Source organism: Mytilus edulis, unplaced genomic scaffold (assembly GCF_963676685.1).
Source record: "Mytilus edulis unplaced genomic scaffold, xbMytEdul2.2 SCAFFOLD_961, whole genome shotgun sequence".
Taxonomy (NCBI): Eukaryota; Metazoa; Mollusca; class Bivalvia; order Mytilida; family Mytilidae; genus Mytilus; species Mytilus edulis.
In genome coordinates this window covers 11,381-23,805 of record NW_027268281.1, presented here as the reverse complement: position 1 = coordinate 23,805, position 12,425 = coordinate 11,381, and the positions used below count along the sequence as shown (strand labels likewise).

General features: G+C 32.6%; 2 protein-coding genes across 2 annotated transcripts; both read left to right on the top strand.

Moving 5' to 3' along the window:
• Window positions 1-1,159: 1,159 nt before the first annotated feature.
• On the top strand, window positions 1,160-3,277 carry LOC139507169 (uncharacterized; the record flags this gene model as incomplete). The annotated part of the gene is given in 3 exon segments (XM_071295670.1): window positions 1,160-1,567; window positions 1,835-1,944; window positions 2,402-3,277. Coding segments are annotated over 3 exon segments (1,394 nt in total), but the record flags the coding sequence as incomplete, so codon positions are not given.
• Window positions 3,278-3,749: 472 nt separating this feature from the next.
• On the top strand, window positions 3,750-10,524 carry LOC139507168 (uncharacterized). Its single transcript, XM_071295669.1, has 4 exons — window positions 3,750-4,172; window positions 5,153-5,627; window positions 7,539-7,860; window positions 9,161-10,524. The coding sequence occupies exons 1-3, from the start codon at window positions 3,867-3,869 to the stop codon at window positions 7,856-7,858; spliced, it is 1,101 nt and encodes a 366-aa protein (XP_071151770.1). The 5' UTR covers window positions 3,750-3,866; the 3' UTR covers window positions 7,859-7,860; window positions 9,161-10,524.
• The last annotated feature ends 1,901 nt before the right edge of the window (window positions 10,525-12,425 follow it).

Here is a 12,425-nt window from a genome sequence, read left to right as displayed (position 1 = left end):
ATACAAGTAATTGGTCGAAAATGTACTGCATTGTTTTCCGTTTGCGAAAAATTTGCCATAGATTTGGAAACAACATAAATCCGCCATAGATTAGGAAATTATAAAACTTACTATAGATAAGGTACGTATTATCAAATCTGCCATAGATTTGGGATAGCATGACGTCACATTTACCATAGATTAGGAAGCTGCCATAGATTTGGAACCCACCATAGATTTGAGTCCTACATATATATATATATAAATTAATAAGAACCTGAAATCAGTTGGTTGGTGTTGCTCAGTCTTTAGTTGTTTATGTTATGTTTTGTGTACAGCTGTTTAACAATTGATTTTTTTCTTCATTAGTTTTTAGCAATGACATTGTCAGGCTATTTTCGACTTTTGAGTTTGAATGTCGTTTTGATATCTTTCTTGTTTATGTAAACACAACACAAGATCTACAAATAAATATCTTCCGACTCCTTATTGGGGTTTTCGGTATTCAATGAAGACAATCAACTCATCTGTTGTGCTTTTGTCTATCATTTTAAAACCATAATAGAAAAAAAACCTTTTAATCAAAAAAGATCAGCAAGATAATATTTACCATTAAGGCTAATAGCCAATTCATCAGTCGACTCTATATCTGAGTTATCGGTCATTAATGACGATTCTTGTCCTTTTTGAGTGGATTTGCATAATTTGACTACTATAGATAGAGAGACAATTAGTATACCAAAAATAATCAGCAAGAAAAGATACGCAAACATGATACCATGGCTGTATTTATCTGACCACCATTCTGCTTTGACTTATTGCCTTTTAATGCGGGGTTTACCATTTTTGCCTTTTTGTTTGGCATTCTTCAAAAAAATATTATAGATGAATAATAACTTTTAAAGACACGATCTACAAATTTGTCTAATGGCCGATATCGTCAGTCGACTCCTTTTTCAAGTTGTTTCTCTTTAATTACTATTCTTACTAATTTTTAGTGTTTTTGTAATATCATCTTGAAATCTATAATAGATAGAAGACACTTCACATAGCAAAAATGATAAACAGGAAAAGGTCAACAAATAAGTCAACATACCGAAAGTGTCAGTCGGCTCTTTATTGTAATGAATTTGTTTTTCTTTATTCTTTTCTTTATTTCTTTTTCTTTAAAACAATCCAGATTACGACGAAGAGACTTATATAAATGAGAGAATTCTGAACGTTTGCTGTCATAATGAAATAATTATAAAGTCTGAGGCAAGATATAAAGAACACGTCAAAGCAAGAAAATTAGGAAAAGGCTATCCACAGAACAACAATTTGACTTATGATAATTCCCTACATATGAAACTAGTCAGACCACCATCCGCAGACTCATATGTTGAAATGTCTAAACTAGATTATGAATACTTTGATTTGTGCGAAGTTGTCGAGGTCGATATGACAGAGGAAGATACTGTACTAGTAGAAGTATGGGACCTACCAGGAGATGAAGAAAGCTGTTTTGCATATCTTTCCCTGTTTGGAAAGAATGCTGTTTATATAGTGACAGTCAATGTTACAGGAAATATGAATGAAAATATTGATAGTAAGTTATGTGCTGAATCATTGAAGGAAACTATTTGATTTATTACAATCTAATTCAATTTCCTTCTTACATAAAATCAACTGTTTAAGATTAATAGTATAATGTCTTCTAATCAGATGATCAATGCAAAACAAAACAAATTCGGATAATCAAATTAATTTTAACCAACAGTATTCGCCTTAATACGATTGTTTGTGTAATCTAAAACAGTCATTCTATATGAGTTTTATTAAAAGCTTTGTTATAGATGTTGGTTATTTATTGCAGGTGGTTTGACATTTTGGCCAGAGATTATACGATGCTTGAATAAAACTCATTCTCAGGAAGATGATGATTTATCAGTGTTCATTGTGGGTACTTACAAAGACAAATTTGAGGTATGATATTACAGATTTATATTCATCTTTTTTATGATGAGGTAGAATAATCTCTTACATGCGCAGAACTCATCATAGAATATTTCTATTTTCTTTTCCGATTATGATCGCAACATTATTTGAAAAGTGAATAAATGATATAAAATGTCGTTTTACAGTGTTATGATATTTCAAAGGTCAATATTACCCTTAATCTGCTAAAAATAATAATAAATACACATAAACTAATATTAACTTTACTTAAACAATGCATGATGTGAAGATAATTCGCACTGCATTCACATAAATTCTTCGAGATTGTCATTAGGACTCTAGATTCAATTTCATTTGAAAAACATAGAATTCTAATCCCTAGTTGTCTCTTCTTCGTCCTTCAAACCCTAGTTGAATAGAGACAATTTTTACTGTGTTACTACTACTTTTTTTAGTAATGTCATACATTCGAATCATATTGTAGGGAAATGATGATAAATGTTTGCAACAGCTCAAGTGTCAAATACATGATTGCATTGACAACAGACATCACATCAAAGGTTATTTTGTCGTATCCAATGTTCAAGAATTAGATGACTTGAACCCTTTGCGTAGTGAAATTGTCATGGTCTCAAAGAAACAAGCATATTGGAATTTAGAAAGGCCTTTAAGATGGATTCATCTTGAAAAGAATTTACACAAACAGATGAAGTTAAACGTTCCTGTTATGTCTATAGAAGATATGAAAGATTGCGTGAAGAAAATGTATGTCCCTTTGAATGATGATCATGAACTAGAACAGTTTCTCTCTTATCATCATGACAATGGTACTGTAGTTTACTCAATGTGCAATTCCGACTATGTTATTCTGGATCCCCAGTGGTTGGCAAATGCAATGATGTTGATTATAAGCTCTGCAAAGTCAAACACAGACAATAGACAGACAAAAGAATGGAGAAATCTGCGAGAGTATGGAAAGCTTTCACAAGAACTGATTGATGAAATTTTCAGCAGACAAACTCCGGACATTGTGAAATACAAAAACCTTATTTTGAATTTAATGATAAAATGTAACATAATAGTTCGGCCAAATGTTACGCTTCATACAGAAAACCTAGACAAATTCGAATATGGTGTTCCATGCATGATTAATCATCTTCCAATTGGTGAGATTGGAGACAAATTTACTACCCAATTTACTAAGTCGTCTTGCCTTTGTTTAGATTTTCTGTTCCTCCCTCCGACTTTCATGGCACATTTACTTGTTACATGTGTAGCAGGAACAATTCTGCCTAAGATTCGGGGATGCGGACCACAGCTAATTCTAGTTTGTAAACTGATGTGTGCGGAAAACGACTGATGCCAAAAGTGATGCGCTATAATATATCTAAGTAAATGAAAACCAAAAACTGAAAACAATATATAATTTAATCAACAAAGTACAACTTTTATATAGAGCCAATACTAAGGAGGCATGTAGCAAATGCACTAACCTAATGGATACTTGGTTGGAAAGCCTGGCTTTCCTTGGTTGGACTGAATGTCAGTCCTCAGAGGATTCAAATTAAGAATCTAAAACTAGTTATATAAAATATATAAGTCTTTCGCAGAAGGTAATCAAAGGTTTTGCACCGATGCAAATATTAAACTTTACAATATAAATAAATATCTTTAACCAATGAATTAAAATAGCAAAAGCTATGTAATTTAACAAATATATCCTTAATAAGCTTCATGTAAATTAATTAACAATGAAATACATCAAATATGAAATTTAGAGTTTTACCAAAGGGAGCTAAAAATTAACTAATAACTCTGTCTGCTACACATGTACACATTTATTTAATCCTGTGAAAGAAAAAAAGAAGAATAAAACAGACGAGAGACATTTACTATTCTATCAAAATGGTGCTGTCTTTGAAATCGACGATACGAAATGCGAAAAACTGATGATTTGCAGGTATAGGAACGTCATCCAATTTCAAGTATGGAAATGGGGAGATGGTAGGACACGTGCATACCGTTCTATCAAGACGAAGCTGTTGCAAATAGTCGACCGACTGATTGAAGAAAGATCATCAATGCACATTCAGTATAGCATTAAAGTAAAATGCCAGTACACAGACTACGATTGCCTAGATGGAATGGTGGATTTTAAGATCATACAACCAAATGGCAAATACTATTGCGATGAACATGCAAATTCACACAGCTCAGACGAAGTTCATGTTGACTGGTGTGGTGAATCAGATGAGGTATGATTGATAATTGTATGCATTGTATTTATTGTACAAATTGCAAAGCAAAATATTTATATCACAACTAAGATATTAATAACTTTTGTCCACTGGGTTTTTAAACATTTGTAAGGAAACACAAGGAAAAACACAACGTTATTACATAAGAACTGCCTGTATATATCCGTTTAAAGAGTTTGACGCTAGCGACCAGAAACTTATTGGTTGTTATTGCGTGAACTAAGTTGAATTTCTAAACGTCCTTTTCAGCACCCTATTTTGATTTGTAAATGCAAATGTCTTATTCAGTATATGGAAAATAATGAGATCTTTCTACTCTAAATTTGTAAAAATGACCAATTAAACAAAACGATATGCAGATAAAACCCATATGTTAAAAAGACTTGCCTTGTGTATGATAGTGATTATTTTCTTTGATTTTCTTCTTGATTTTTTTCTTCCATTGCCGTTAATAGAAGATGTTTTGTAGCTAATGTTGAAATGTTCGATAATTGTCTCGGCTGGAGATGATATAGAACTTGACAACAGTATATAAATACAAACAATGTATTATTTATGTAGGTTCCTGTCCCAAGTCAAGAGCCTGTAATTCAGTGGTTGTCGTTTGTTTATGTGTTACATATTTGTTTTTCGTTCATTTTTTTACATAAATTAGGCCGTTAGTTTTCTCGTTTGAATTGTTTTACATTGTCTTATCGAGGCCTATTATAGCTGACTATGCGGTATGGGCTTTGCTCATTGTTGAAGGCCGTATGGTGACCTATAGTTGTTAATGTCTGTGTCATTTTGGTCTTTTGTGGATAGTTGTTTCATTGGCAATCATTACACATCTTCTTTTTTATAATGGATGTCCTTTTTGGTGTTGTTTGATTTCGATAAAAGATTAAAAAAAAAAATTTTAAATATTACTTTTCAATAACTTGAAGTCTTGATATGTGCAAAATGAAAACAAATGTAAACTACATATCATATTTCAGGACGAATGCACAAATGATCAAATTAATGCTGCAAGAATGGCTATTATGATACTTGATATACTAGGAGACATACTTTACGATTTGCTTGTATTAGATAAACCCTCGCTAGTAAAGAAACGTAGTGAATGTGATATAACTTGGCTGTATTATCAATTGCGGAATCAAAATCAACATATACCGAGCCGTGGTATTTGGGGAGGTGAAATGAAGGACATACAAAACAGTGCTGAGAAAATTGGAGATGACATAGAAAGAATTAGACTCATTAGGAACGGTATGCAGCATTTGTCATCGTTTATTTTAGATGATAAGGAATATTTCGAAAAACTAAAGATCATACAGAAAGTTGTACGACGGATGGAAAATCATAATAAGAAGCTTAAGGGAACACCATATACAGATCGAGTGAAAGAAGTTGCAAAACGCAAGCTTAACATGGTTGATTGGGAGACCTACAAAGACAGTATCGAAATCGGTAAGAATATTTCTTGGTTTTAAGTTGTTCTAAAAGTCGCTATCATGATTAAGCTAAAATGAGCTGCTCTGTATCTAGTTTTGAGGAAGCAGAGTATTTCTTATCTTGGCTGATGCTACAGAAAACACAACTATCGAAAAAAAATGTTAAGCTCATCTTAACACATGGATCTTGTGGACTTTTATAGCTGACTATGCGGTATGGGCTCTGCTCATTGTTGAAGACCGTACTGTGACCTATAGTTGTTAATGTCTATGTCATTTTGGTCTCTTGTGAATAGTTGTCTCATTGGCAATCATACCATATCTTCTTTTTTATATTTTTGTTATCCCTCTATGTGCGTTGTCTGTGTCGTTGTCCGTTTACATTTACAAAATATATTCTATTTTGAAACCACTTTGTCATATTGAGCCAATCTTGGTCATAATCATCATTGAGGTATAAAGTTGAAAACAAATGTTTGATGACCCAACTGCCAACAAACATGGCTGACATGACTGAAAATGCCACACAGGGATCAAATAAAGTATTGTCTATTATCTTGAAAACCCCAGTAGACAAAGAAAAGACTGATTAGAAATGTTCAGAATGTTGAGATCACATTCTGTTCATCTACATCCAGGCGTGGATCCAGGGGGGGGGGGGGGGTGGGGGGGTCCGGGGGTAGGAACCCCCCCTTTTTTTTTGGACGATCAATGCATTTGAATGGGGACTTGTAGTTGGAAACCCCCCTTTGTCCTGGGTTAGGAGCCCCCTTTTAAAAATGGCTGGATCCGCCTCTGACATCAAATCAGTCAGACGACTTCTTAAAGGAGTGTATGCCCTTATATAAAGAATTTGACTTTTTTCTAGTTATCATAAAAACTATAAAAGATTGGCGAAAGATAACAGAGGGACTTATTTTGAAAATAATAGATGAATAGAAAATTCAAATAGCCTTTCATCTTGAAACTAATTTTATCGATAAAAAAAAACTTGAAACAAAAATCAACAAGACAAGATCTGCAAACAGGTCTTCATTTTTGAAAATGTTGGTGTTTTTTGGGGGGGTATATTAGTTGTACACTCTTTTGTGTTTTTGCTGAATAATAAGATCATAGAGAAAAACTACGTAATCAGAAAAACATAATCAGCAATACAAAATGAACAAAAAAAAAAAGATTTTAGTCATGAGTTTTGTTCTAATCTACACTACTGGAGAGTGACCATGGACGAAGAAGGACATAGGATCATAGATGATACCCATATAACTTTTTTCTATTTTATAAAACGGAGTTTGTTTCTCGTGCTGTGTTGAGGCCTTAGAAAGTTTATCTGTGCTTTATATGTATGCTCTTCTGTATTTTTAAAGTTATGGTGTATTTATTCTTGAGATAATTTCTCTAATGTGTGCCACATCAATCTCTCAATTTAAGGTCAGTTTGTATACAAAAATTTTAATAAGACGCGCACCAGCTATTCGTGTTGCTCAATTTTATCCACGTTGAATTTTAAACTTGAACTTGGAAGCGGGATCAATATAACTGTGTATACATCAGTCCGTACTGCACTGGATACTGGAATTTTGGATACACAGAGGCAGGTACTTAACATTTTAGAAACGTAAATAAGAAGATGTGGTGTGATTGCCAATGAGACAATTATTTGAATGTAAGACATGACGCTGAAAAGTTTTAGAGCAAAAACTTTTTTCACTTGATGCAAAAAGGTATGTGTAAAAAAAAAAAAAAACTTATACAAAAACATAATAATTTGTACAATATTGCACATTGTGCACAACATATACATGGAATATTGTGTTTCGTTTTCTTGTGTATGCACCTTACTGAATTTTATTGAATAAATTCGCCGAAAGGTAGATTGCTCATATACACAACTTTCATTCTAATAATTTCTTGTATTCAATTACAGAAATCCCAAGGCTTACACTTAAGCCTTCTTTTGATGTCAAGATAGGTGAAGGATGTACACTAGACTGTGAAGTGATTGTAGCATTACCTAAAGGTGCAAGTATCTACTGGGTAAGGATGATGGGTGGTCAGGAGACTCGTGTCATTGTAGATGCGATGAAATACAAAGGTTCTGAAGAAGGATATCCATCTCTCATAATATTTAACTCTTCAAAGGATGACGAAGGATACTATTCTTGTAGAATTGAATATCCTGTTAATTGTGCAGAAAGCGGTGACGAAGAATTGAAATGGCCAAAAACGTTTTTGCATGTCCATTGAATGTAAGTTATATGAACAATTTAAACAATAGTATATGTTAGTCTTTTTATTGAACGAAAACTTAAAATAATTGTCAATGCATTTTTCTTGCATTAAACCTAAGCTATAATTAACCTTCAATAGTACTGTACTGACGTAACGATCGTACAAACGTTTTAATATTTATATCCATCACAAGCATTACAACGTCGATTCGATCAGGAAAAGACTATTGGCACATCTTTCTACGTTTAATATAGAAATATTATTTCCACTGTATAACTATCACTTACGCATCTATCCAATCGAACTACAGATAAAGAATACAACAGATACAGTTAAGTCGGCCTCATATCTTGACTTACATCTAGAAATTGACAATAAAGGTCGGTTGAAAACAAAACTTTACTGCAAAAGAGATGATTGCAGCTTTCCAATTGTGAACTTTCCATTTCTAAGTAGCAACATTCCACCAGCACCTGCATACGGGATATATATCTCCCAGTTGATACGATATTCCCGTGCTTGTATTTCCTATCATGATTTTCTTGATAGAGGGTTGCTATTCACAAGGAAGCTTTTAAACCAAGAGTTCTAAATGGTGAAGTTGTAATTATCCCTTCGTAAATTTTACGGACGCCATCACGAGTTGATTGGCCGTTATAGAATAACCGTTTCACAGATGATATCGGATATGTTCCTTACGTCGTAACTACAATCCCATTCCCTTTCGTCACTGTGACTTGCCGAATTAGACTATTTATTAACCGGATTTGTTATAACATGAGCAACATGACGGGTGCAACATGTGGATCAGGATCTGATTATCCTTCCGGAGCTCTTGAGATCACCCCCAGTTTTTGTTAGGGTTCGTGTTTCTTATTCTTTAGTTTCATATGTTGTGTTATGTGTAATATTGTTTGTCTGTTTGCTTTATTCATTTTTAGCCATGGTTTTGTCAATTTTTTTTTTTGATTTATGAGTTTGACTGTCCCTCTGGTATCTTTCGTCCCCCTTTTATCTAATATAAATCAAATAAAGGGGTATATATATCACCTTTAAAGCAGTTTGTTAAATATATTATTTGTAATCGCGGGTCTGTGGTATTTGAAAAAAGGTAACCCCATTACATCAAATTTTTGTATCGTATATGTGTTGTCGTTGATAAAGCGACAAGCACACCACACATTAATATAGATGTATTACGCTACTATTGCTAATCGTTATGTTACCATTCTTAGACAAAATATCAACGTAAAGATAGGACGCATACTTCACGTATATCTTTTATACCAATGAAATGTTTCAAATGATTTGTTTTAGGAGTGAACACTAGCCAAAATTTCCAAGTAAAAGACGGCAAAATTTGTACAAGCAACCATTAAAAAGTAACATTTAGGAGTTGCAATGAAATCGAAGAAAACATCGTGAATATTTGTACAGACCGATAACGGTTAGTTCATCGGTTGTAGTTTGAAATCAACATGTTTGTAAGCTTACTGCAGTTTTGTTTTACTATATTTTATGTTATTTCATTCATTTTGTTGTTTTATATTTTGCATTTTGTAAAAGACTTTATTTCAATAGTTAAAACATTATTATTATCTGATAGAGTTTCATTTTTATTTCTATCAAACTTAAACCTGAAATTATTAGAAAATCACGGTTTACCTGTTTCCCATTTTAGTTTTAAACAAATAGCAATTCAAAAAAACCTTCAGTTTGTTTTATTTAAATGAGTTAATATTAACGAAATCTAACAGTTTCAACTTACTAGGGACATGTTGTCGTTGTTTTATAGATTGTGGAATTTTAATTGAATATGGTTTCGCCCCCGGTCTCAGTTCTATTCCAGTCCATATGAATACCTAATTCAGTATGCTACCTTACTTCCTAATTGATTTACGAGATTTGAACACCATTTAAAACTAAAATAACAAAAATAACAAATTTCTGTCGCCTTATTTCATGATATTAGCTACTTACACGTTCTTAATGCTGATGTATTCTTCTGATGTTTCAATCTTGTTTCAATCTCGTCCTGGAATAATTTCCAATAAATGTGATACAAGTGGCAGTATCAATGAATTTTAAAAAGGATATAATCAAACTTAACTCTGTGAAAAAATTGTGTATTAACAATAAGTAGTTTTTGAGTTATCACTTTTTTCAAATTTTATTACCAATCAAGTTAGTCTTTAAGGCCAAAAGCCAAAAAGCCAGAAAATGGGTGAGAGGTGCAAGAAATGATTTTACCAGAAACATGTTCATCCTTTACCCCTTTTTTCTTTTCAAAGTTCTTAGATGCGTATTTTTTCAATCATTTATAACAAAGAAGTTGGAATCATATGCATTTTGTTCTAAAAACAGAGAAAAATCACAAATTTATAAATTTGACATAATGGTAAATTTGAGACAAAAAAGCATCAAAATATGATCAAACTTTCTTATACTAACACCTACTTATAGTTTTTTTAAAGACATTTATCCAGATTAGTTCATTTAATCTTTATTGAAAGTATGGAAAATGGTAAATTGTGGAATTGTGATTTTTTTTCACGATAATAGACCAAAATTAGGTAAAAATTGATGAAAAATTAGGAAATAATCAAAAGGTGGTCCATAGCAGTGCACCACTATAAGATATTTTCGTCACCATTATTTTTACAGTCATACAAACCAAAAAACCAGATTAAGAAAAAAGTATAATTCTTGAATGTTTGGCTCCTCAGCGGTATACATCCATAAGTTGGTCATATGTTATACGAACACATATCGGTGTTGCAAAATGCGATTGCAAAAGCAAAGATATCTTTTTAAAAATTAGTTTTTACTGAAAAAAAATTGAGTCACGTGAGTAAATGTGTGTTGCTTATGCATTTCAAGATAAAAATTCCGAAACCTCACTTGAGTACATACTTAAATCTCGTAAGTCAACACTGGGACAACAAAAGTAAGCATTACAGTTAAAAAAGAGGCAATCGAGACTTGACAATGGTTAGGATTGAGTGTATGCAAAGGTGTAAATATCTTGTTATGCATACACACATTGTAACATTTACACGGGTGTCATTCGGTTTATCGAGAGAAATGATCGTGAAAGAATATCTAACGGCGGTCAAGTATTGAGAGACGATCGTGAAAGTTCTGGTAACGGATCGTGAAAGACATTTAATGTACATTCTAGTTCAGAATCTTTGAAAAAATCGCTTAATTTTCAAAACGCGGAAAAAATCCGAACAAAAAAATATGTCTGTCAAAATGGTTTAACTTCCTCAACATAACTGTGAAAGAAGATAAAGAAAATATGAAGTACTTTTTGAAAAAACACAAAAGGCGCAATGCGTGTCTATGAAATTAGTTGCAAATAACACGCTTTTTGTACCTATAATGGTCATATTTCAGAATATCATGATATATTTGAAATTTGTTCTTGGTGTATCTGATAGTACAGTGAAATTAAAGTATGTTCTTCCCTTAAAAGCGTTAATTTGTTTATGAAAACCTTGAATTTGTTGAATTTCCATCAAACTTGATCGTGAAAGATCAGGCTACGTATTATTCTGATCGTGAAAGAAAATGCGTGACCAGACTTAATACTAGTAATCAGAAATCAGTATTTCTTTTACCATTTGATAAACCTGCAACTGGTTGAAGCCTGTAACTATTTTGATAAGGATGAACATTAAAGCTATTATTTTTTTTTCTATTCAGCACTTTACCTCGAAAGTTAAAAATAAACAACAACTAAAACGTGTCTAAATAAGTGTGAAAGATTCAGCTCTGTGAATCGGTCTAGTGCAATTCAGGCAGACCGACACTATTCATCCAATAATAAGGATATGCAACGTTTTAAACCAAAATGTTATCCATCAAACAAAAAATTACAGCAAAAACGGCATCTTTCATGTGTAATTTGAGATTGAACGATAACCAACATTTTGTGCAACAGTACTTTCTTAAGTTCTTTATATACAACGCAGATGTGGATTGCTTTTAAAACTATATACTACAGACTGTAGAATACCAGATCGCAAATGCTGTAATGCTTTACTTATGATAGTATATTTGTTTATAACGTCTATAATATCAAGGGTTTTACTAGAAGTGTCAAATGCGCTTAAGATTGTCATTGGTTCATAAAAAGAGGTCAAGGTCAGATGAACCATGCCATACAGATCTATACAAATATCCCGTACACCAAATAAATGTGTTCCGATCCTTACAGTGCCTTAGAAACTGACAAATGTAAAAGTTATGCTTGGCCAATTAATTCGGAATATAAGGTCAAAAGTATATGAACCCTGACCGACAGCCAGACATAGACATCTTACTATCATTCAATATATCAATTGACATCACCATTGTCATATATGAAACATGCAGATAGACATGTATACCATACACGAAATACCTTGGCGCTAAAAGCATTAAGGTATATAACCAAAAGGACAAACAACATAAAACAAACATTGCCGAATGATGCATGATAATGAGTTCGATGTCAGTTGAAACCTTGCAGAAGTCGAAAATGTACACCTTACAATCATAACAACAACACTGGATTGTTTTTTCGGCGTTTTGTCAT

Coding starts and splice junctions, on each gene's coding strand:
- LOC139507168 (XM_071295669.1), top strand. CDS start 3,867: ATGATTTGCAGGTATAGGAACGTCATCCAATTTCAAGTATGGAAATGG. Junction 4,173..5,152: donor GGTGTGGTGAATCAGATGAG/GTATGATTGATA, acceptor ATCATATTTCAG/GACGAATGCACAAATGATCA. Junction 5,628..7,538: donor CAAAGACAGTATCGAAATCG/GTAAGAATATTT, acceptor ATTCAATTACAG/AAATCCCAAGGCTTACACTT.